The sequence below is a fragment of the Littorina saxatilis genome, linkage group LG1 (assembly GCF_037325665.1).
Source record: "Littorina saxatilis isolate snail1 linkage group LG1, US_GU_Lsax_2.0, whole genome shotgun sequence".
Lineage (NCBI taxonomy): Eukaryota > Metazoa > Mollusca > Gastropoda > Littorinimorpha > Littorinidae > Littorina > Littorina saxatilis.
In genome coordinates, this window is record NC_090245.1 from 4,887,939 (window position 1) to 4,912,969 (window position 25,031).

General features: G+C 41.0%; 1 protein-coding gene across 1 annotated transcript in view; it reads left to right on the forward strand.

Annotated features, from left to right (window-relative positions):
- LOC138959829 (guanine nucleotide-binding protein G(s) subunit alpha) overlaps positions 1 to 24,952 on the forward strand; it is a 39,902-nt gene extending 14,950 nt beyond the window's left edge. Inside the window, exons 6-10 of the mRNA XM_070331465.1 lie at positions 10,583 to 10,711; positions 12,377 to 12,556; positions 12,779 to 12,909; positions 14,457 to 14,524; positions 14,848 to 24,952. Coding sequence (XP_070187566.1) covers positions 10,583 to 10,711; positions 12,377 to 12,556; positions 12,779 to 12,909; positions 14,457 to 14,524; positions 14,848 to 14,994 — 655 coding nt within the window. The 3' untranslated portion in view covers positions 14,995 to 24,952. The remainder of the gene's footprint in view (positions 1 to 10,582; positions 10,712 to 12,376; positions 12,557 to 12,778; positions 12,910 to 14,456; positions 14,525 to 14,847) is intronic.
- The last annotated feature ends 79 nt before the right edge of the window (positions 24,953 to 25,031 follow it).

Genomic DNA, 25,031 nt, shown 5'->3' on the forward strand with positions numbered 1-25,031 from the left:
ATGTTTCTGTCTGTCAGTGCGAATGTTCACATGTGGTCTGATGTTTCTGTGAATCTGTCTGTCTGTGCGAATGTTCACATGTGCTCTGATGTCTGTCAGTGTGAATGTTCACATGTGGTCTGATGTTTCTGTCTGTCTGTGCGAATGTTCACATGTGGTCTGATGTTTCTGTCTGTCTGTGCGAATGTTCACATGTGCTCTGATGTTTCTGTCTGTCAGTGCGAATGTTCACATGTGGTCTGATGTTTCTGTCTGTCTGTGCGAATGTTCACATGTGGTCTGATGTTTCTGTCTGTCAGTGCGAATGTTTCACGTGTGGTCTGATGTTTCTGTCTGTCAGTGCGAATGTTCACATGTGGTCTGATGTTTCTGTCTGTCAGTGCGAATGTTCACATGTGGTCTGATGTTTCTGTCTGTCAGTGCGAATGTTCACATGTGGTCTGATGTTTCTGTCTGTCAGTGCGAATGTTCACATGTGGTCTGATGTTTCTGTCTGTCAGTGCGAATGTTCACATGTGGTCTGATGTTTCTGTCTGTCAGTGCGAATGTTCACATGTGCTCTGATGTTTCTGTCTGTCAGTGCGAATGTTCACATGTGGTCTGATGTTTCTGTCTGTCTGTGCGAATGTTCACATGTGCTCTGATGTTTCTGTCTGTCAGTGCGAATGTTCACATGTGCTCTGATGTCTGTCAGTGCAAATGTTCACATGTGGTCTGATGTTTCTGTCTGTCAGTGCGAATGTTCACATGTGGTCTGATGTTTCTGTCTGTCAGTGCGAATGTTCACATGTGGTCTGATGTTTCTGTCTGTCAGTGCGAATGTTCACATGTGGTCTGATGTTTCTGTCTGTCTGTGCGAATGTTCACATGTGGTCTGATAGATTTTGTCTCTGCATTGTGATGTTTTATTGAAGGTAAACCGAAAAATATGTGGATTTACGCAAGCTTTCAGATGCCATGTGACATGCAGACATTTTGAAAAATAAGTAGACTAGTAAAATTTTGTATTTATCTGCTTTGATGTTTGACTGAGTTCTGATTCAATTTTTCATATTGCTTGTGTGAGTTTTGTATTATCATTATGACTGGTAATAATCATTGCTTTTCCTCTGCCTCTTATTTATGCACACCTTCCCGATCTAATATATGAGCTCAGGATGAAAATGTTATTAGTTACTCCATGACTGAGATTCAGAAACAAGCATTAGTTTTATTTTTTATTTTAATTTTAATTTTTTGTCACTGTTTTTACATTTGACAGTCTGCCAAGGTTCGAGGGATACAATTTAGTGGATGAGATTTGCACTTTATTATAGCTGAAGAGCTACTATCGCTTGTAACTGCACATCATTGTCAGGTGAATAAGGATGAGTGCTGTGTTTGACTTTGATGGATTAGATTCCATTTTTAGCATTGCCACGAATGCATTTTACCTGATTTGATAGGAGCAGCCCAAATCACAGAGCTTCAAGTCAGTCATATCATGTAGCTGAGCTACTGTTATAGGGGAAAGGGGGGGGGGGGGGCAAATCTTGTCATCTGAATTGTACGATCAGTATCCTGAATGAGGTCTGATAGAAATGTCCCTCAATGCGGGGGGACAGTAATATGCCGGCTAATGTGTCCACTTGACAATGCCCGGCCTTGCATTCCTCTCATAGCTGACTGAAGAGACTTTTTGGCAGTCCATATCTTGTAGGGGTCCACGAGGTGTTGTACTGTGGGGGATTAATGTTAGGTGGAGCAAAGCAGTGTGTCTGTCTAAAATGTCTTTTGCTAATCGTATCGTTCGTGGCGTTTTTAGCTTTGCCTGTGTAATACTATGAACTTGTTCAAGCGGTGTGTCACAGTGTGTGTGTTAAATTCGTGGTTTCAATCACATGATCGTTTGAACTTCAGCCTTCTTTTGAAAATCGAAATCACAGCAAACTAAGCCACTGTGTGGGATCTTTGGCCTACTTCCCCGACAGGGAAGAAAGAAATGCAGTATAGAAGGTCCCATTTTCACTTAGTCATTGGCTGCTTTCTTTTCCTGTTGCATTCTCGGTTTCTATTTGAGCTATTTGTGAGGTGGTGGATTTCGGAATGAGCGGGGATGCAGTTGTGTACTTTGGCAATCTGGAGAGAGCACTGTCATAGCTGCCAGCGCAAAAACCAGACCGTTACCTACTCGGTTGTAAGAGCAGTGAGCACGCATAGTATATACAAGTACTGAACTAGTCACGAACAATCGTAAGACACACACACCACCATACCCTTCGCCTGTTCGCCTACCCCCACCTTTCAGCCCCAGTTCCCCGACACACACACACACACACAGACACAGTGCGTTGGAAGTCTGAAGCGGCTTTTGCAAGCTCGATTGCTCCCTTGCCCTCGGTGAACGCTCAGCGGTATGGTGTGGTAGTGGAAGGACTCAACAGCTAAAAATACACGCCGCCCGAAGGCTGCTGCTAAAAATACACCGCTATCAAACAGGATTTTATTAGGCTTTCCAGTTTCGTGGGGGGTGACAAAAGGGGGAAGCCAGAAGTGTGTTCACTGTTAATTGAAGGGGGGTGAAGGTTTGGGGGAGAGAAAATGGGGGGAGGACAATTGTTGGAGGAGAGGGTCTGTTCGGGAAGTAGAGTCGTTTTCCAGCTTTCGAAGCACAGTACGGTGAAAAGTGTTCTCACCAGAATTTTCCCCTTTCGCGAGACAGTTTTTCTTGGCTGTGTTTTGATGTATGTTGTTGTCTACTTACGGGTCTACAGCCGACTGTCAAATGTAAAAATCTCTTGCCGCAGGCTTGGGAGGGGGCGAAACAACTGTCATGCTCATCAAGAGGGCAAGGAAAGAATGCATTATCATTTTGTTTGGACGTGTCGAGGCATAGATATCATATTTCTGTCTAATTGGGCAACTAGACTGTCCAAAGAAAACATCTCAAGGGAAATGCTTGAAGATTCGGGCGTGTACAGATGAATACTTGTGATGTACATATGTCTGTGGATGGGAGCATGTTTTGTTTGCGAAGCTGTCACTGTCGACTGTTTATCGGGCAGTGACAGTGTGGTTGATGTTTAAAAAGAATTAAACAAATTTCGAACAAAGCTACATTTTTATTGTGCCAACACCAAAAATGTACTGCACAGTGTATCCAAGTCATTCTTACATGCATAATTTATACAGTAGTTAAAAAATCAAAATAAAAGGGAAATACAAAGTAACAGAATCCACTTTATGTGGCATGACAGTAACTGACACTGCCGGATGTGTATGTTTGTTCAGACTATGAATAGCAGTATGATTCAGTTAGGTGTCTGACTGATCAGGTAAAACTATTCCCCACTCGAGTTTCTTTAATCATTGAGTTGGGACTGGGAGGTTTGGCACTGGGCCATTGACAATATTATGTAGGGTTGTTCCTGGGTTTCCCTTAGTCTCATTGTATCTGACTCACCGAGTGCATTGTGCCACTGACATCACTCAGACCACATAGGACTGTCATCTGATATTATATATGTTTATGTCACCTGTATGGAAAACAAACAAAAACAACCATTTATGAAACACGCCAGCCACTAGAGCGTCTCCGATTGTCCGAGTTCAAGACATGAAAAACGTGTGCATGCAATTGCAAGGCAAAATGTGTTAGTCTGAAGTCATGGTGTGCACAGATTATGTACACTGACTGTAAAAGGTGGATTATATGGGTGTCTAGTCTAGTCAGGATCAGGAATAAGCATTAGAAGTGTGGTGAGGGAAGGGGGTTGTGGTTGGAAAAGGAAGAGTTAGTTGGTGGTGTGACATGTGAAAATCACCAATTCTTGTGGCACAGTCTGCCAGTTTCTCTCTCTCTCTCAGTCCCTCAGTCTCTCTCTCAGTCCCTCTCTCAGTCCCCCCCCCCCCCCCCCCGGCCCCCCCCCCCCCCCTCATGTTTGCACTGAGGCACACACTCATGGTCTGTGAAGAGAGCAGGGAAGTTTCATGTCGCACATAATTGCTTGCAGTGTTGTTGCCAGCCTCAGAAGACTATACGTTATTTGCGTTTTTGACCAAAATATGACATTTTACACAGATCGAGACAGTCATTGTTCTCCGATGAACAATGAACAATGACTGTCGAGATCTGTGTAAAATGTCATATTTTGGTCAAAAACGCAAATAACATTTATGTATCGATCGAATTCCTTTCAGGTACTGACTTTGTTGTTGTTTTGACGATTGTCGAACGAACACACACACATGCAATCAAACACATAAGCTTCATATTTGGGCGTTTGAGGTTGACCGAAACTTAAAGGAACTACAAAACACACGTCATGTACTGACTTTGTTGTTGTTTTGACGATTGAACGAGCACACACACATGCGATCAAACACATGACGTGTGTGTTTTGTAGTTCCTTTGAAGTTTCGGTCAACCTGAAACGCCCAAATATGAAGTTTTGTAGGCCTCTGACGTCACATGGCTCAAAGAAGGGAAATCCAATGTCCAATCGATACATAATAGGTTATTTGGACCTCCCTTAAAAAAACCAATAGGTCCAAATGTCCTGGCTTTAAAAAAACAATAGGTCAAAATTGTAGCGCCATACCTTTGATACATGCAATGCAAAATAACTTACAGTCTGGAGTTAAATCTATCTTTTTACGCAAAAATGACAAAGCCATTGAACAATGATAACACTTTATTATCTGATTCTCACAGAAATTAGTGTATGGCGCTCCTGACATTCCTGGCCTACCCTTTCCAATACAGTGCCCGGTGTGCGAATGTAGGGATCCTGCCTGATCTTCGCATTACCATGCCGTAGTATATTGATGAACTTTCCACTGTTTGCGCCGTTTTCGGTAAATAGGTACACCGGCTGGATCGGGTATTTCCGTAAACGCAGCCTCGAGTGTCAATGACGACAAACACGGACTCGGCACCGAGTGCATTTTCACTCGTAGCGAACATGAGCATTTCGATCGGGGTTTGTTTTCCGACTTTGCAACTCCCATTCCATTCATTGCAGACCTTGTCCGCCTTGTACGAATATGTAACGGTCAGTTGACCACCAAAACGTAAAAACTATCGGTCAACCGACCGGACAAGACTAGGTCCAATGCGTCAAATCAGAAAGGAATGCGTCAGAGACCGAAGACCGAGGCCTGGCAACAACACTGGCTTGGAGTGGGGAATTTGTTGTATTGTAACAGACTGTCATGATTGCACTGCTACAGACCGTCATGTCATATTTTACCTGAGAGTGGTGCATTTATACTGTGTGAATAGTTTGTCTGGGTAAAAGTACATGACACCTTGATGCAGCTGCACTGTCTGTTTGTAGAGAGCTGTTTTCCTCTGGCAAGAACACTTGAACGATAAGCAGGCAGGTTGATGAGGCAAACATTATGTCCAGGCCTTTCAATTTAATCTTTTTTTTGTATATGACTCAAGTAAAGAATTAAATATGCCAGATGCCGTTCTTAATTGACACTCTTTTAAATGATTACAGAATGGTTGTTTTCAGAATTTAAAAGAGTATGAAGTGTACCTTTAATGGTGAACAGATGGGTTGACGAAAAAGCATAGAATTGGGGTGTGGGGGAGAAAAACCTATGTATATAATTATATATATATATAAGAAAATCTGAAAAGCAGTATCCTAACTAAACAGTGGGTCCATTTTATCAGAACTCATCACTGAACAAGGTTCCGAGTTTTTTTCAACAGCAATTTGAATATTTTCTATTTGTGTACTCTGTTACCTTATATACATGAAGACACAATGTCATCCTCTCCGTAATTTCTCTTGGTCGTCTATTTTTGGCAACAGGAGGTCCATTATGGTTTCATTAGGGGAGTAAGTGTGACACCCCCATTTCTCACTGTCAAGCGTGAGTTGTGAGACGACCTACTTTCACTGAATGGGATGAAATGGAGTCGGATTTGCTACAGCTCAGCTGAGCGAATCTAAATGCCTTATTTTTTACACATGTATATCTGTGTACACTGTTGAACATTAGTCTTTTGCTGTCATTTGCGATATGTTGTGATTCCTTTCTACCGCTAGCAACTACAATTCGGAGTCAACGCACATTTTTCACTTCATATTTTATTAGGCCAAAAAAAAAATAGGTCTGTTTACGGTAACATAGGCCAAAAAAATAGGGTCGGTAGGTCGGGATTTTTATTTTTTTTTATTTTTTTTTTCCAAAAAACCATATTTTTACGTTATTTTGCCAAAAAAAACAAGGATTTTTTTTTTTTTTTTTTTTTCCCCAAATGCCAAAAAAAAGTCTAGGGTCGCGCGAAAAAACTAGGGTCGGTCGGGTTACCGTAAACAGACCTATTTTTTTTTTTGGCCTTATTGCTGCTTGCTCTTGCCTTGTTGTGTTATTGTGTATTATTACGTACAGTTTTGCCCACACCGAACTAGACTTCCGCTGAAGAAGGAGCAGTGTGTTGTTTGTCAGCAGCTGATGCTGAGAGAGCAGAATGATTTGCTTTATAGCATGGATGTACCGCGAGAGGTTGGCGCGGCAGGCACTTCAGAACAGTACATTAGCATGACTAATTTTAGCCTCCGTCTGTGTCGAGTTGCGTATTTTTTAGCAGACAATTTCAGATATATTAAATCGTGAAACAGATGCGCTTCCGCAATGGGCGTACCGTGCAGCGTCGGCCCCGAATCGATCGGAGCCGAGAGTAGTTGTCATTTTGCAGGCCTGCGCACGGTTTGCATTGTACGCCCGGAGCCCATTATCATAAGACATTGACCGCAAAAAGAGAAGTGAAACGGGGGTGTGTGTGAAATGGAAAGCGGGTGGAAGCATTGTAAGGTGGCGGTGGCCGGGCTGTGTGAGAGTTTCGTGAGATGACCCAGCACAGCCCTGACCCAAGCGGGTCAGGCCACGAACCTTTTGGCTGCTGCCGGGCTAAATGTAGAACCTGTGACTCATCCCCGGTGCTAATAATAGCCGCCGGTCTACACATCTTGCACACATTTTAGGCCCGCTGCGCGTGCAGCTCGCTCACACTCACTCACGCTCACACCGACACGCTCACACACGTAGTGTTGCTCCACTTCTGTATCTCAATGCCATGGCTGAGCACGAGAACAGTACATGTTGTGTTTTGCCAGGCTGAGCGAGAGGGAAAGCAGTGTCATTGTTTGCAGTCTGAAACCCTGATGCTAGTCTAGGAAGATAAGTAGGGGGGGGGGGGGGGGGATGCAAGTGCATGCGTCCTCTGGATTGTTGACCCCAAGCCCACCCCAAAGCATCCTACAAAAACACTCACACACAAACGGACAATGCGCATGGATAAAGTGACAACAGGATACTGGCCTTTCACCGGCTTTTGACTGGGGCCTTGAGAATGTTAGAATAGTGAAAAGGGTAGGCCATTTTCCCTGTATCGATTTTTTCATTGAGAAGCAGAAAAGTGGGTCATTGGCTGGGGGAGGGATGCAGCCATAGGATACAGTTGATGTCACCAGGTCAAAGAACATGTTGCCAGTGCCATTCACTTGTTTGGTTGGCTAGTTAGATGTGGTTACCTCACCATGGAATAGCCGCACTTGCAGGTCAACTTGTTCCTTCTGCTTATCTAATATGTCATGAAGGTGCTTGATGCAGATTTTGATTTGTGGTGAGATTGCAAATTGTTTTTATCAACAATTTCATGTGTGCCAGAACAACCTCCCTCCCTCCCCCCCCCCCCCCTCTCTCTCTTTTTGGGGGCATACTTGGCGAACAGCACACATATCTACACAAACACAGGTACTTGGTTTGACTACAGGCACCTGAGTCAACTTTGATTTCAAGGTTTTGACCAACGGTACTCACCTGTTGAATGAAGCAGTGAAACTGTGCAATGAGGGTTTTACAATTCAATTTTGATTGGTAATTATAGAGCACATTAGAATGGAGTATGAGTGGAGCAGGGTGGGTTTATTTATTTTTTTTTTTAGCCCTAGAGACCTTCATGAAATATTCTGATTTTGCTTTGATGAAAAGGATGGTTCCGCAGTTACGGTACAAACATATCCTGTCACAGAGCCATGATTCTAGTAGCATTTAAATCAAAATGAGTTTTCTGTGTGTGTGACAGTGGTTTTTGTTGTGAATACAGCAAGGTAGCCAGTACTCACAACTGAAGACTACAGGGCTGTAGTAGTGGACATTGAATGAGGCGTTGGTCAAAATCAGTGGAGGGTAAGGTTTTTATTTACAAAAAGGCTGAAGTCAAGTGCCCCCCCCCCCCCCTCCTTGGTAGTCAGCTTGTGTTTGGACAGACCCCTTATGCCAGATTAGATAGTGGCCTCCCTGGCTGGGACCCATTGCTTGGCTCTTTTCATGTCCTGTAATAGATATGGGTGAGCTGAGGCACTGGTCACCTTCAAATTGATCACATTTGAGCAGAATGGTAGCTGGCTTGGCCATTTGTACTTTCACTGTGCCAAGCTTACTTACAGAATCACCAGTAATACCACCAGTAACGATAAGGAAAACCGTTTGCTGAAACTTGGTGTGAAATTACTTTGGTATTGAAATAGATCTATTAGAGGAAAACTAGGGGTTAACATGACAGGGTTTGCATTGTCAGCAATGTACCTGTCTCTGCAAAAGGGCACACAGATTTCAAAACCCTTAACTAAGTTATTCTTCTGTCCTGTGAGTTTCGGTGTGTTCTTTGTGACAATAATAGGATTAGGCAGGAAGAATAGTTTTATGTATTTGACAGATCAAGTTTTGTCAAGCGAAATTGTGCTGAACGTACGGGGGAGGGGGGGGATTAATAAGTTGATAAATCATTGTACTACGGATTTCCATGGGCAAAGTCTAATAATGCACAGAAAACCTTTAGGGGAAAGTCTTTGGCTGTTGGTTGCATATGTACTTAATCCTTGATCAGTTTACTATTAATACACTGGCTTTGTTCGTTCTTTGGCAAAGCTGAGCACACCTCATAGTTGTCGTACATGGTTGTGCATGTTAGATTTTACTGTGTACGATGTATCCTTCCCATTTGTTAGGTTTCGTGCAATTTGGTGTAGTGCGGCTGCAATTCAAACTGAAATCTCAGAAAGCTAACAGATTCTTGGCAGGTATCTGATGACTTATTTATGACGTTCAGATACCCAATGTCTGCTTGCAGCTTATGTCTCAATCAATCAATCAATATGAGGCTTATATCGCGCGTATTCCGTGGGTACAGTTCCAAGCGCAGGGATTTATTTTATTTTTAAATTTTTATTTTATGCAATTTATATTGCGCACATAATATAATTCAAGGCGCGGGGATTTATTTATGCCGTGTGAGATGGATTTTTTTTTACACAATACATCACACATTCACATCGGCCAGCAGATCGCAGCCATTTTGGCGCATATCCTACTCTGCAAGAATAAGGCCGAAATCCTGTGTGAGATTGACTAGGTTCACGTAATTTGCTCCTTGGCAAAATCTGGCCCAGTGTTATGCTGTGTTACTTTGTGCGAATCAGAATCAAGCGCCAGTGCCAATGAACGGGTGCCATGTCCCCTTACTCATTCGCTTGAGTGAAGGCACAGCTCCAGGATAAACCCCCAGCCTTCCACACACTCTGTACTCCAGGCTGTCTTCTAGTAATGCTGGCTAATTTTGCCCCAGTGCATAGCTAAATTTAGCCGTGGCCCTTGTTAATTTATGAGTATTGATTGGGAAGGAATGGATGATAGAGCATTAGCAGCATTCAGGCCAGACTGCAAGACAGATTGGTGTCTGTGTAGCTGTGGCTCACTGGCTGCACTGTGTTTCTGCACACTCCCAGGTTTCCCCTATCAATACCGGCTTGTGCAGCCAGCTTAGGCAATTGACTGTCTCTCTCTCTCTCTCTCTCTCTCTCTCTCTCTCTCTCTCTCTCTCCTCTCTCTCTCTCTCTCTCTCTCTCTCTCTCTCTCTCCTCTCTCTCTCTCTCTCTCTCTCTTCTCTCTTCTCTCTTTCTCTCTCTCTTCCCCCCTCTGACTCATCTTTTTTTCTCTCTCTTTCTCTCTCTCTCTGTCTCCCCCCCCCCTCCTCTTTCTCTTTCTCTCTCTTTCTCTCTCTGTGTCTGTGTATCTTTCCTTTCCCTCTCCCTCCCCCATTGTCTTTAACCTTGCTACACGGACACAGATCCTTCTCACTGTTTGTCTGTTACCCACTCTGCTTCATAATTCTTGCTCACCTTCTTTGTCGATGAATTGAAGCATGAACACTTGCGTTGTAAAAGCAGTGAGTCTCTGGCGTTCGCGTCTGTTATACAGCTCAAGCATTGTGAGCTACACAAAGCCCTTTTTGGGGGGAACAGCATCATTTTTGTGTGCGCTCAGGTTTTGTTTCAGTTTTAAAGAAAGGAAGTCTGCATTCATGTTTCTTTTCTACAAAAATTCTCTTGGAAAATGATAGACAGTGTCTGTGAGAGAGATAAAAGGATGGCAGAAGTGGCTTTCAAAATCAGAAGCTTCTTTTTGTTTGTTTGTATGAATGGATTTAAAAAAACATTTGTTTGTTTGTTTTGCTTTTACATTTGTGTTTAGCCTGTGAATGTCTTTTCAATAATTAATGATTGTCATTTGTTTGTTTCAGTTTTTTAGACAGAGTGCACATAGTGAAGCAGCCGGACTACACACCCACAGAGCAGGATATACTGCGGTGTCGAGTATTAACTTCCGGCATTTTTGAAACAAAGTTCACAGTCGATAAAGTTAATTTTCAGTAAGTATTTTTAGTGCCAAAAAGTGTATTTTGTCATGCCTTGCCTGTGAAATCAGACGATAGTGTTGTCTGATTTTCTGCTGTTTCTAATTTTTAAAGAAAGTGTATTAGATGGCATAACATCCTTGTGGGGATGGTCAGGGGTTGGCAGACCAGACTGACCTGTTGACCAGTACGATTTGGGCGTATTTTGTACGCCAAATTATTATCGGTACGCAAATACGCGACACACGCACAAAATACGCATAGGAAAAAGTCTAGAATGCGTTTTCCGGTGTTGGTGTGCTGATTACGGGATGGTACAACTGATACCGATTTCGGTCGAAGGGAGATAACCATGACAGCGAGTCTTTAGCTGTGGAAAGCTTGTTCAGTTGTTGGCACGTGCGATCGTCTGGACAATTGTGGCAAAATGAAGCGGTAAAATGTGCCAGTTTCGGATGACTGTACCAAGTCTAAACAGCAGAAGCAGCAGATTTTTTGGAGAAATATAAAAGAGCCAGGAATTGTGGAGTCTACTATAGGAAAAAGTCATGCACACTGCAAGTATTGTAAATCAGATTTTTCCGTTGCCCATGCTGGGAAATATGACATCGAACGACACTGCAGTTCCAAAACTCACCTGGACAAGGTTGCTGCAAAGAAATCCGCTGAAAGCTGCCATGGAATTATGAAGTTCATTCCCGCAAAGCAAATCCTGCCAGAAGAAAAGGCTGTAGTCCGTGCTGAAGCAATGTTTTCTGAGATGATTGTAAAACTGAACTTGCCACTGTCAACCGCAGATGTTATTTCACGAACTTAATCTTTTCATTATCAATCTGTTTGGAAGACACTGGTTATAATGCTCTAAACTGACAGGTAAATAAAATGTATCCCTGTTGTATTGGAAGGAGTTAAATTGTGAAGGTGTTCACAAGACATGCTATTCTTACACAAACACGTTTGCACCCACGCGTACATTTTCCCTAGCCCATATGGCTTTGCTTGCAAAGTACACCAATTTTTTGAAAAATACACTCAACTTTTTGGGAAAGTACTCTTGCCTCGGGTTTAGGGTAAACAGGTCTGGGTTGAGCAGGATTCCTTCTTGGTTAAGATTAACATACATGTAGCTAAAGGCCAGCGAGGACTCATTATAACTTGCATGTGAGGCAGTCTTTCATAAACAACAGATTCATTACTTATCTGCAACTGTGTTTTAACTTTCTTTTTGTTAATTTGTATTGTCAGTAGCAAAACTTCCAAGTTACGGTATGAGTATGATGATTTTTGGGGAGGAATGATCAGAAGTGGTTTTGCTTTACTTGCTTTAGTTGGGGTTTTTTTTCTTTTTGGGGGGGGGGGGGGATGATGTGATGTGAATCAGAATGATAAGGTTTACATGATGTTCATACATTTGTGCTGCCAAAGGATTCGATTTTGCATTGTCTTGTCTGTTTGAATTTGAGGTTGTGATTCTCTTTGTGTGAAATTTCTAACGGGAAGAGTTTGGCAGGAACGTACATGAAATCAAAAGAAACTTTTATTTATTATTTTATCTGCAATATTGAGAGGGCGTTTTCATTTTTGCCCTTCTGATGTTTGATGCCAACTCTTACCCTTTCTGGCACTAAACCGATTTGTAATGTTTAGAAAATATTGAAAACTGTGTGTTTGTTTCCACAGCATGTTTGACGTGGGTGGTCAGAGGGACGAGAGGAGGAAATGGATACAGTGTTTCAACGATGTGACAGCCATCATCTTTGTCACGGCCTGCAGTGGATACAACCTGGTATTACGAGAAGACGCAAGTCAAAACCGGCTTCGGGAATCCCTAGAACTGTTTCGGAGCATTTGGAACAATAGGTCAGTATCAAAAAGGGGAAGGGGGTTTGAGATGATCCTGGGGGTATTCCAGAGAATAAATGTCTTGTATCACACAGAATTTAAAAGGCATTTAAAAAGAAAAGTGCTTGATCACACACAGTAAAAGATGTTACATCCAGCTGCTCACGTTATTACTATACAGCTTGTAGCTAACACAATAAATTTATATGACTTACTTGACTGTAACCTTCACTGTTTCAGGTGGTTGCGGACGATATCAGTGATTTTATTTCTGAACAAGCAAGACCTGTTGGCAGAGAAGGTGAAAGCAGGCAAGTCCAAGATAGAAGACTACTTTCCAGAGTATGCCCGCTACCAGGTCCCACAGGATGGTAAGTTTTCCGCTGGTCATTGTAGGTACTGTATAATGTTTTGGCACAGAAGTTTATGTTCTCAGTGGGAAAATGTGCACCTTAAAGGAATATGATGAGGAAAAAATCTGTTTGCATTTGTAGTGCATAAAAAAGGCCAAGACTCAAGAGTTAGTTTGAATTTCTTGGATAGGAAATAAGTAATGGAGCCCTGTGGTTGGTTACAATTTTTAGTTACCAATTGTTGTTAGTGAGAGTAAGAGTTGTGAGTGTCGTTTGTCATTATAATATGACCATGTGCTAGGAAGTGATAGTAGTACAGTCAGGGATCGCGCTAGCTTTTTAAAAAACGCGCAAGTCATACGCAACGAAACGAAAAAAACCGCGTCACGGACCAATATTTTTGCGTACTACGAAAACACGTACAGACACAAACAAAACACGCACGAAAGACTTAAAGACACTCCTTACCTAAATACGGCGAGTTTTCCTGTCGAACTCCGCGCACGCCTGTCGAATAACACCCCTGCTGTCTCCAACCTTCGGGCCTTGCGAGTTTGTTTCCCGCTCTAATACGACTAGACACACTTTCCGCCTTTTGGAAGCGCGAGATGGGAGAGCAGCTAATGTCTGTTTCATTATCCGACAAGACATTATCTGGTAATATCCTCATTACGTTCGTTTGCGATACTTGAATGCAAAAAGAAACGGACTTTAGTTTTGACGCGCAGATTTCATGTGTGTCGTCACTTCTCGAGCCCTATAGTCAGTTTCAGGATCGGGTGATTATTAAGTCAGAGCAAAAGCGCTGCGTGAAGACAAGAAAAAGTTACAATATTTTTGCGCATGGCTTACGCGGCGCGGCGAAAAAACCGCGTCAGCAACTTTTAAAATGCGTCAAATACGCAAAAATTGTGCGTAAACGCGATCCCTGTACAGTTGGAGGCAATAGGCACAGGGTGGCAAGTGCAGGAGAGATACAGGGTGACAGATTGAGATTGATGTATTGGTTGATTGATTGTTTGCTTGGTTGATGGGGTGCATGCAGACATGCTGGCTTTGAAGATTGATGTATTGGTTGATTGACTGTGTGGTTGGTTGATGGGGTGCATGCAGACATGCTGGCTTTGAAGATTGATGTATTGGTTGATTGACTGTTTGGTTGGTTGATGGGGTGCATGCAGACATGCTGGCTTTGAAGATTGTTGCTTATTTATGTCTTATTTCTGCTGCATTGGCGTGCACTATCTCTTCAGATCAGTCATCCAAATGTGACGCGCTCGGTCCCTCCCTGTGTTGGTGCGGACAGACCAGCAGGAGCTAAATGCTGTCAAGCCATGGGCAATGTCACGCTGCTCTTTTGCATCACAGCACAGCAACATATAGGTCAGGAATTACCAAATGTTACAGGAGGTGCCAGGGGCACTGAGCGAAAGGTGATATGATGCCTGGACGCAGCCTGCCCTCTCCTTTTCTGCTGGTGTTGATGGCTGGCTTGCAGAGAGTGAAGACAGAGAAAACAAAGAATGATTTAGTTTGCTAACAGCAGTTTGCATTTTCTGTTTCAGCCACAGCAGAGCCAGGAGATGATCCTGAAGTTGTCCGTGCAAAATACTACATCAGGGATGAATTTTTGGTAGGTTTTGCTTCCTCCCTTTGGAATTGTGTTATCTGTTTAAAAGAAAGAACCTGACATTGCTTTCAGAGTTAGGATGAAATTGGTAAAATATCAGCAATCAAATAAGGATACTTTTCAAGGTTGCCGCAGGTTGATGACAGATTTTGTTTTCAATATCTTTGTGCGTGTCTGTGTGTGGGTGAGGAATATGGCTTTGAGCTGATTTACATATCAAATTTGAAAATACCACTCAGAACCAACAAAGAAGGTTGGAGATGTTCACCATTCTTTATGGTTTGTGTGTGTCTTGTAACACTAATGATCTTGTGGTGTGTTTGCAGAGAATCAGCACTGCAAGTGGAGACGGGCGTCACTACTGTTATCCTCACTTTACGTGTGCTGTTGACACAGAGAACATCCGACGGGTGTTCAATGACTGTCGAGATATCATTCAGCGAATGCACCTTCGCCAATACGAGCTACTGTGATGTGCCTGGCCGTGGCGTGACCAGGACAATCTCATGATGTGATGCACCTCTTGCTTCTCCTTGAGTCCATGCGCCTGTTTCACTGCAAGTCAGACTGACAGGCGGCCCCAGCTCTCTCCACCCACCCACGCACAAGCACACACCACCACATGCGTGCAGTCAGACAGATTGCTTGGTCACACGGAGACAGCCATACGGGTCGCCCCTGCGTGTGCATGTGATTATATCATTCAGGCTCAATGGAGAGGAGACGGCTAAATTTCTTTTTCTTCGAACTTTTTGTTGTTGTTGAGACCTCTGCAAGGAGAGTAGGATGGGATGGCCCTTCTCTTCATCCCAACATGACTGATCGTCCTCGGATCATAGTGACTGAGACACTGCTTAACAAAAAGTGTTTTCATAGATTAGTGTGATGAAATGTCTGAGAGGGCGAGAGAAAGAGTGTACAGTGAGTGTGTGTGTGCAAGGGAGCATGGTTTTTGTCTGAAGTGGCAGAAGGATTTGCAAGAGGGTAAAGAAACAGGTGGGGGGGGGGGGGGGGGGTGAGTTGAGAAGCACGCTACATCAAGATCAGAAAAGAACCGAGGCCTCTTTTTGTGTGTGTGCGACATGCTGTTAGAACCGATGCCAAACCTCTCATAACCAGTTCCATCTTGTGTATGTGAGGATTGCTTCTGTAAGCTGTGGCTGTCTGCTTTACTTCTCTGCACGAAGCAATGGATTAACTACATCTGTGACTATTGGATGACAGGAAACTTCAGTTTGTGCGCACATGTAAGCTTACACGTCAGTGTGTATATGAGCATGTATTTGTGGGTGTGCATGCATGCAGGCTTATGTGACTGCAGAAGCATTTTTACGAATGAATGGAAGATGTAATTGTTTTAACTGACAGATGGGAATACTTGGCTCATTTAATGTTTTTTTTCCTTTTTGTTTTTTTTAAATGCTGTGGCGAGGTAGCACTAAAAATGATCAATACAGAAACGAGTATCATTGGCTGTGTAGTGTTGTTCTGTGTACTGTGTACATTATTCAAAACCACATTAATATTTTTGTCAAAGGTACGTTGAATTTTTAGATTTGGTTTTGAAGTGGAACAATTGTGTGAAAACAATCATTTTGACCTGCGCTCATGTCAACTGTCAAAACTTTTCAATGAGAAGCAACAAATAGTCCTAGGTTATCTGCGTGGGCGCTGTTGGAGATGTTGTAAGAGAAGGAACGGCCCATGTGTTTGTGATCTGATGTGTGTCCAAGACTGAGGTGTGCGAACTGTCTTCGGCCTGTCACACTGCGCTGTCTTGTTAGTGTGGCTTGTTGGGGAAAAGTTAGTGCCACAGAGATGGCAAGGACTTGTGTCACTGTACAAATTTATGCAGGAGGTTCATTCAACAGGATATCTGCTTTATATTATCAAACTTGTGTGTGGCAACTCTTCATTGAGAGCGAACAGCAAATCAAATCCAAAAAAGAAAAAAATCAGCTGAATTCTAATCATCACTTCCAACACTGTCTTCTTTTCCAGTCATCCACTTCTCACTTTTTTTCTTTGCCCAGTGCTGAAAATCAGAATATTTTGTTTTGTTTTGTTTATTTAGTTTCTTCCAACATTTCAGACCATTCTGTTCATTTTAATTAATATTGTTTTCAATTCTTCACATACATTTCCTTTTTTTCAGACTTTCACATCCCTGCATATTTATACCCTACACTTATTCATGTAAATTTGTTATATCTGTTAGATGAATATCTTGCAGTACATGACGTATAGGGTACAAAATGAAATATTGCATACTCTGCATACTTTTCAAGTTGTAAAATCAGTTGTAAAGTTGCATTTGTGGAGCGATTGATGTAGTTCTCATTTTGAGAGATGTTAGGTCTTTTGTGCATTTCATGATAAAGCACATACAATATTGATAGTACTGTTGAATAGTTGAAATATGTTACATATATATATCTATATATTTATGTATCAAAGTTTTCATGATTCTGTTTGTAGGTATGCAGTGTATTCTCGCCTAATATAATTATTATAATGAATCTAATTATTCATTACAGTCTTGTATGTTTCTGTCAGAATTGTTCTTGCTTGGATTCTGCCACTTCTTCTTCATTACCGTGATTTTCCTTTTGTTCTGGTTACCCCAACCCAGTTGCTTTTTTGTGTGCATGGTTGAAGAACTGTTTGATTTTGATGTTTCTGATTGCCTGCTTGATATGAAATGAAACGAGGATGTCCGCTATAATGCAGTGTAACCAAGTATTAACAAATTTTGTTTGTTTTTAGTTTTTCATTAGAATTGTTCAAACATGTTATTACGTGTTTTAAAAAAACAAGACTTTTAAGAAATGTCTGAAACAGGTAGAGAAATTTGTTATCTTGCTGTGCGGTCTGTGAAATTTGGAAGGCTTAAGCCATCTCAATATTCGGAATAATAGTCCTTTGATGATGTGTGTACAGAATAAGAGAAAACTTTAAACTCAAGTCGTGATTATTTGGTGTGTTGTGAATGCAAGAGAGATTGCATGCATGTGACTGAACATGCATGGTAGAGAGAACCTCAACCCTCTCATCCTCATTAACACACACAATGGACTCAAAACATCATGCAGTATTGTATCAAGAGAATGAAAGCTTTGTACTACTTTCATCTTTCGGTTTTCAGTGGTTTTGCTGTCTTTTGCAAAAACATGTATTTGGAAAGTGTTTTTAGCTGGATTTTTTTTTCCTCAGAACTATCCCATGTAGTTATTTTTTGTTACAAAAAAGTTACTTGCAGTGTGCGGCATATTAAACTGAATTTAAAGTAAATCAGCGCATATTTTTGGACAAGATTAAGGCAAATTGTTTAATTTTGAGGAAAAGGGCAGCTGTATTTTATTTTTATCTCAATTGTTGAAAATGGGGAAGAGAGAAATCTACAAAACGGAAACTTTTACCATTAGATGTAATAAAAGGAAGATTAGGGGTAAAAGGTATGTACATGATTTTTGTAAGTTGAACAGATTTTTATTTTGTCTTGAAAAATCTTTATATATTCCGATCTGGACTCCTTTTAACTTGTTAATGTTTATTTTCAGTGCGTTTGTATAAATGATGTGTTTGTGGAAAATTAATTACTTTGTTCTTGAGACAAGAAGCACCTGTCATTTTTTGTTAATTATTTGGTATTATGCTGACTGATCTTTCAAGTGACTGTATGTGGTTTTGTTTTTGTTCTGTGTCCAAGGGTTGTTTTTTTTCAAACCATATTTGATATGTACTTTTTTGTATGAATCAGTTCCTCCTATTTATTTTTTGAAACGGTTGTTATAAATGCATTTACAAGTCTGTTCGAATTTCTTGTCTGTAAGGTGAAGTGCTGTCTCCACATTTGTTCCTCGTTTGTTCTGATAGCTCTTTTCATTCAGGAAGTTACTTTCACTTTGTTGCTGCCTTTCACTCCCAGAAAAGCCGCTGTCAGACTCAGAACATGTGAAGAAGACAGTTGAAAAATTAAGTGATATCTATAGCATAACATTTCAACAAACTGGTGTCATGGCCGGCTGTATCGGAGTAGAGGTCCTTACGAGCCAAAATGAAGCTGTACAAATCCTGTTTGCACCAGCGGAAATTACAAACATTCATTCATGAAATTTGGTGTCCTTGCTTGACTAAGGCTAATAACTGGTGGTTAGTATCCCACTGTAAAGGTACTGCATGTACAAGAGAGGATACATCTATCATGGTTTTCACAATTTTTGGGGGAAGGAAGGCAACTTTTAGTTTTTACCTTTAGCCTGCAAATAGATTAGGATTTAGGACAACACTTTTTTTACAATATGTTCTTTCTACTCATCCCTTTTACTTGATATATCAAACTTGCTGGGTGGTAGTCGTAATGAGAATTTCAAAATTGACGACTACATGCCATGGCCTACTACCGTATTTGACGGATTACAAGACGCACCGTTTTATAAGCCGCACCCCTGACTTTTAACAAAAAAATTGGGACGAGCCACGTATAGGCCGCGTCACTATATTAGCCGCCGTCGAAAAAAATATAATCAGATCGTGTCAATCAATCAAAACAACCAGGCAAACGAAAGTACGGTATTTGGCGAAATCGGCTCCGAGAATAAACAAGTGAAACAAAGAAGAAAAGTGAAAAAGTTTGAAGAAAAATATCACACACACAATTTGTAACCAACACACACATGTAGTCCCGCCCAGAATAAGCTTTTTTGGGATGATTTACGAATTTTGCGCACATTTCGAGCAGACGAAAACACAACATGGCGGCTCTCGCTCCTCCAACTATCGCGAGACACAAAAAAACGAAATTTCGCGCGCGCGAGATCCTGATACATCCGGTGTTTCTCTGTACGTTATCTTGTCACGACAACTTGGTGACAAACGAAGATTCGCGAAAGAAAGAGAAAAGCGCCGAGTCTTGAGTAGAGAGCTAATAAAGTACCGGTAATCGCTAATCGAGCGAAATGAAAATCCGCGGCGACTTCCATTAGGTGAATGCTATTCAAGTTTAGGTAACGTATAAGCCGCAATGCAATTTTTTTTGAAAAAAAGTCGCGGCTTGTAGTCCGTCAAATACGGTACTTGAAAACTTGGCTCTCAAATTTGCTTATTAAAAAAAGTTTGGCATGCTCACTTCATGTAAAAATTGATTAGCAAATTCTGTTTTTTTTCATGTGGTTATGGTCTTTTCGTTTTGTGAAACAAAGGTGTAAATGATTGATCAATCCACCAATTATTCAGTCAATTTATCGGTCTCGCTTTCCAAATTTCAACATGTAAATCACAAATCTTTAATGAGTACGTATGGAAGTATTTGAATTTTGCGTTTTGATCCTGTGGCTTTGCTGTTGTTAAAGGATGAAATGAAACGACCAACGGAAAAAAATTTGTGATCAGTACCTAAGGTTTCTTCATGGGAGGTGGGGAAGGGTCTTTCACCTCTTTGGTTCAGATAGTGTAATTGTGCAGCACGAGAAAATAGCCTGCCCTACCCTTCAAAATAACCTTGCTTTAAAAAATGTAACCAGACACTGATGACAAGCTGTTGAGACATTCTTGTGGTCAGCTTCACTAGATGTCAAGAAGTTTTGCTTATTACTCATTTGCTGATGAACAATCTGAATGTTCCTGTCGTTTAGGTGAAATGAAGTCTTTGATTGTTGTGAACAGAATTCCCCCTTGCTTTGGGGGGAAGTGAAAGGCTACTGCATGTTACACATTTCAGGTTACATCCATGTATACATTTGGTTCTTCATTTTAGGCATTTAGGGACGGACACGGGTCAACTGTATGTGCAGACCCAGAGACGGAAGCCATGTCCCACCCCCGTGTCACCGCAATGGCACGTAACAGACCTTGGTCATTCTGCCATAAGTGCAGGTGGCTGAATACACCTAAACACGCAGACACCTGGGTAGCGCGACTCCGTTGCTGCTAGCTTTCCACTGGGAGGAAACGACCCGAATTTCCCAGCGATGGGACAATAAAGTAATGAAAATATAAATGAAATTGAAAATGAAATGAAAAATTTGACAAACTGTTGTGAACAGTAATTTGAAACCTGCTGAGTGAATTACTTTGCAATATGAGTAGAATCGATATCCCCAGTAAATGACAGAGGTGAACATTTTTGGTTTAAGTGGACAAAAAGTGAAGCAGTTGAAAGTTTGCATGTGTTATTTTGTGTGTTTGTGTATGTGCGCTTGGGTGTTTGTAATACCAATTTAAAGACTAGATATTTATTCATTTGTTTTGAAAGCATTCTGTTTATTCGTATATGATAGGTAACATGGTTATTTATTCTTTCCTTTTTGATTGTGAATTGCAGTTATTTATTCTATCTTTTTATATGTGTGAAACATGCATATCAAACTTTTACCAAGAATAATTAAGCTACCATCTAAAATTGCTACATTTTAATGCATATAGATATGTTCTTTTAAAGGCACAATGTCTGCTTCTGTTAAATGCCCTTCTCTCCTCCTCTTCTCATCAACATCAAGAAAATTAGGTAAAGATGAAGCATAGGTGAAAACATGTACAGTACCATGCTTAATGTATCACATTTGAGTGTTGGCGGACATATTTACGTGAAAGTCAGGTTTTAAGAAATTGTAAAGGTGTGGGACTATGAGTAATAGAAAATGTATTGTATGTAGCTTATAAATAGTTCAACTTCATAGAATATTGTACAGGAAGTTGCAGAAAAGGCTCTTCAACACTTCTGAATGTCCTAAGACTTAAATGAAGCTGTTCACATTTTTGTAGCAGTAAGTACCGTATTTGACGGATTACAAAACGCACCGTATTATAAGCCGCACCCCCGACTTTTAACAACAAAATTGGGACGAGCCACGTATAGGCCGCGTCACTATATTAGCTGCCATCGAAAAAAATATAATCAGATCGTGTCAATCAATCAAAACAACCAGGCAAACGAAAGTACGGTATTTGGCGAAATTGGCTCCGAGAATAAACAAGTGAAACAAAGAAGAAAAGTGAAAAAGTTTGAAGAAAAATACCACACACACAATTTGTAACCAACACACACATGTAGTCCCGCCCAGAATAAGCTTTTTGGGGATGATTTACGACTTTTGCGCACATTTCGAGCAGACGAAAACACAACATGGCGGCTCTCGCTCCTCCAACTATCGCGAGACACAAAAAAACCGAAATCTCACGTGCGCGAGATCCTGATACATCCGGTGTTTCTCTGTACGCTATCTTGTCACGACGACTTGGTGACAAACGAAGATTCGCGAAAGAAAGAGAAAAGCGCCGAGTCTTGAGTAGAGAGCTAATAAAGTACCGGTAATCGCTAATCGAGCGAAATGAAAATCCGCGGCGACTTCCATTAGGTGAATGCTATGCAAGTTTAGGTAACGTTTTAGCCGCATCTTTTTATAAGCCGCAATGCGATTTTTTTTGGAAAAAAAGTCGCGGCTTGTAGTCCGTCAAATACGGTAATTATTCCTGGAGATCCAAACAATATTACAAAATATGTCTAATTTTAAAGAAAAGCAGTGTGAATTGTTGGAACGCAGTAGGATTGTTTTCATCTGAAAATTGGCTTTCTGTGTCAAAATTGGCTTTACGAGCAGACTAGCAGGAATATGGCTATGTTGAAAAAAATACTATTTTTGGGTAAAGTGTTTCCTATTTAGAAGCAAGTTCAGATAATGTTAAACTCTAGCGTTGTAAATCCAAAGCTCACAGTCCAGTGCAGTTAATATTTGATACAAGTCACTTTCATCAATGCAAAGAATAATTTTAATGAAATTAATTGACGGAATGAGCTCCCAAATTGCGCATAATTTGGTCATTTGTGTCTTTTTTCCGCCATATTTGTCTCCTTTTGCTTATCACTTTTGTTCTAAAAATGACGGCTCTGATGTAAATCTTCTAAACCCCATGTAAATGAAACGCATCTGTAAAGTCATTCCGTAACTTGAATGGTAATTTAAATGACTTCTGCTTACAAAAGCAATTTCTGCAAATTCAGAGCCTTAGATTTCAGTAGAAAAATGGCCCTGAATTTACAATGCGAAAGTTCAACATAACTGCAAGTTTATTTTGAAATAGGCAGGGAGGAGTGTTCCAAATATATATCTAATATGTGTGTGATGACTTGGAGTTGTAAGAGTTAGATTACTGTGCCTAGTTCAAATTTTTGCAAGCTTTTTTGTTCAGTAAAAACTGTTCGATACTTTTCATTTGCATTTGTTTCCCATACTTGCAAAGTAATTGGCATCAAAACTAACATAGAGTTACAGATTACTGTGCCTAGTTCAAATTTTGCAAGCTTTTTTGTTCAGTAAAAACTGTTCAATACTTTTCATTTGCATTTGTTTCCCATACTTGCAAAGTAATTGGCATCAAAACTAACATGTGTTCCCTTAATGAAGTGATTCGGAATCAGTCCTGTACCTTAACCTCAAAGACAAAGGAATATAAATGACTCTGGGAATAATATAAAATCCTGAAGCTTGATTTGCTTGTGATTACCAAATGTAATTCTTTTGTTGTGATTGTTCGCATTTAAAACAGAAAAATGAAGAAATGTTTTTGGCTTCTTAAAAAAATCTCGGCTTGTTTTCCTCACATTTGTCTTTTTTCTCTTCTTTTTTTAAAGATAGTTGGTACATGTATTTTTAATTTTAGAACATGCTCTTGTGAGTTAGATGATATGAACTACTGGATGTTTTGCTGTTAGATCTTGATGTTCAAAAGGACTTGATTATATACAATGCTAAATTCAGACTAATAAGAGGCTACAAATGCGTTTAAATGTCGGTCTCCTGTTAACTGACTTTTTGTGTCTTCAACTTGAAAGCTGTAAAAGTCGGTGTTTTGAGTGTGTCGCTGGAGAAATATACTGCTACCAAGCATATACATTTACTGTACTGGATTGAATGCTGTATTTCCCTACTAAGAGTTGAGGGGCTGTGCTGATGATAACCCCCACCCCCTCCCCTAAAAATTGTGCTGTGCGTCGTGAACTAATAGAACTGGGTGCCTGAAAGTTGCAAGCGTGTAGTCGACACTTGGCATCTCGTTGGCTTCTCACCTTTACCCAGTGGCTTCATTGTTGTTGGCTCATTTTGTGTGCACCAAGAGAGGTGGTTTCTACAGCCATCAATCCTCTTCTGCTTCATTGATTTACGGTGAAAAACACTACAAGCATTGTGGTCATGAAAAAGTATTTACATGATCTGTCTTTCGCGTCTTTCCTTTTTGTGCATAGTGGGACATGTGTGATGCGTGTCGTATGTGGTTGCGAGTCTCAAGTGTGCGTGTTACGTCTACTCAGTGTCCTCAGTTCAGCGTTGTGCATAGGCTTTCAAGTGCTGTTTGTGTTTTCCTTAATTTCTTCTTTGTTTTGTGTGTACCATGAAAGGTGGTGAACCTGTCTTCAGCATCGTGTGTTTCCCTTATGCACTGATGCATCTTTCTTAGCCTCATGGGCACAAGTCAATTTGTCTGTGGTGTGATCTTTTCTTTTTGTTATGAACTTAATGAGCCCGTTATTTTTAAAGTAATACTGAGTTCAGTGCATCCCATCTGAATATGCGTGAGGTGTCTTTCTCTGTTATCATCATGCACAGTGTTTCTGGCGTGTGGACATTTGGATTGTGCAAACCTGTATACTCATCATCTCATGATTATTTTGTACCATATTCTCTACGTCATACAGATTTCTTGCACACATTTCTCTTTCTGTTTTCATTCAAAGAGAGTGTTACTCTGTACTGTGTGCAAGAGAGTGAGAAAGAAAAAGTGAGAGAGGGAAGGAAAGACTGAGCATGCAAGGAACGAGAGAGTGGGGGAGAGAGAGAAGAATGAATGAACCTAGGAGCATGCCAAAAGAATCTGTTACTTGAACTGCTTTTTTGTATGTCACCTGCTTAGTGCAGTGTGTAAAAAAAGCAGTGTATTTCGGACAGCTCAAAATAACATTCATCGATAGGTTACGTTTTCTTTTTCGTTTCTATTGTATGTTTTTCTATTAACACTTGTTTCCCTAGGCCATGTGTTGAGTGTTGTATGCCAAGACCCAGGTGTAAAACTGCTTCGTTTGCACCACGTCTGGCTGTGACCCATGTCAGTGGTTGATTTGGATCATTATTGACTACAGTCTATATTTAGTGCCTCGTTTCATTACACAATCATTGATTGAGTTGACATGTGACAACGTTACCATTGAAGTTTACTGGGCATCTGTAGACTACAGCTTCTCTAGAGAACATTTTGTTATCTGTCAACGTGTAAATTCTATTCAATCCAGAGAGGATGTAAATGAGTAAAACAATTGTGATTTGGCCGGGGCTGTCACGTTAGCCCCAGTCTCCCTAGTGTCAAGCCCTGAATGGTGTGAGTTCTCTATGACACAAACTTTTCAGCTGGGATTTTCAATAAAAGTTACAGGTGACATTAGCTGAAGACCTTCTCCTTTACTTTTGTTGAGTGCAGAATCTGTGATGTTTGGGTGTAAAAACGTGTGCGTGAGAGAGAG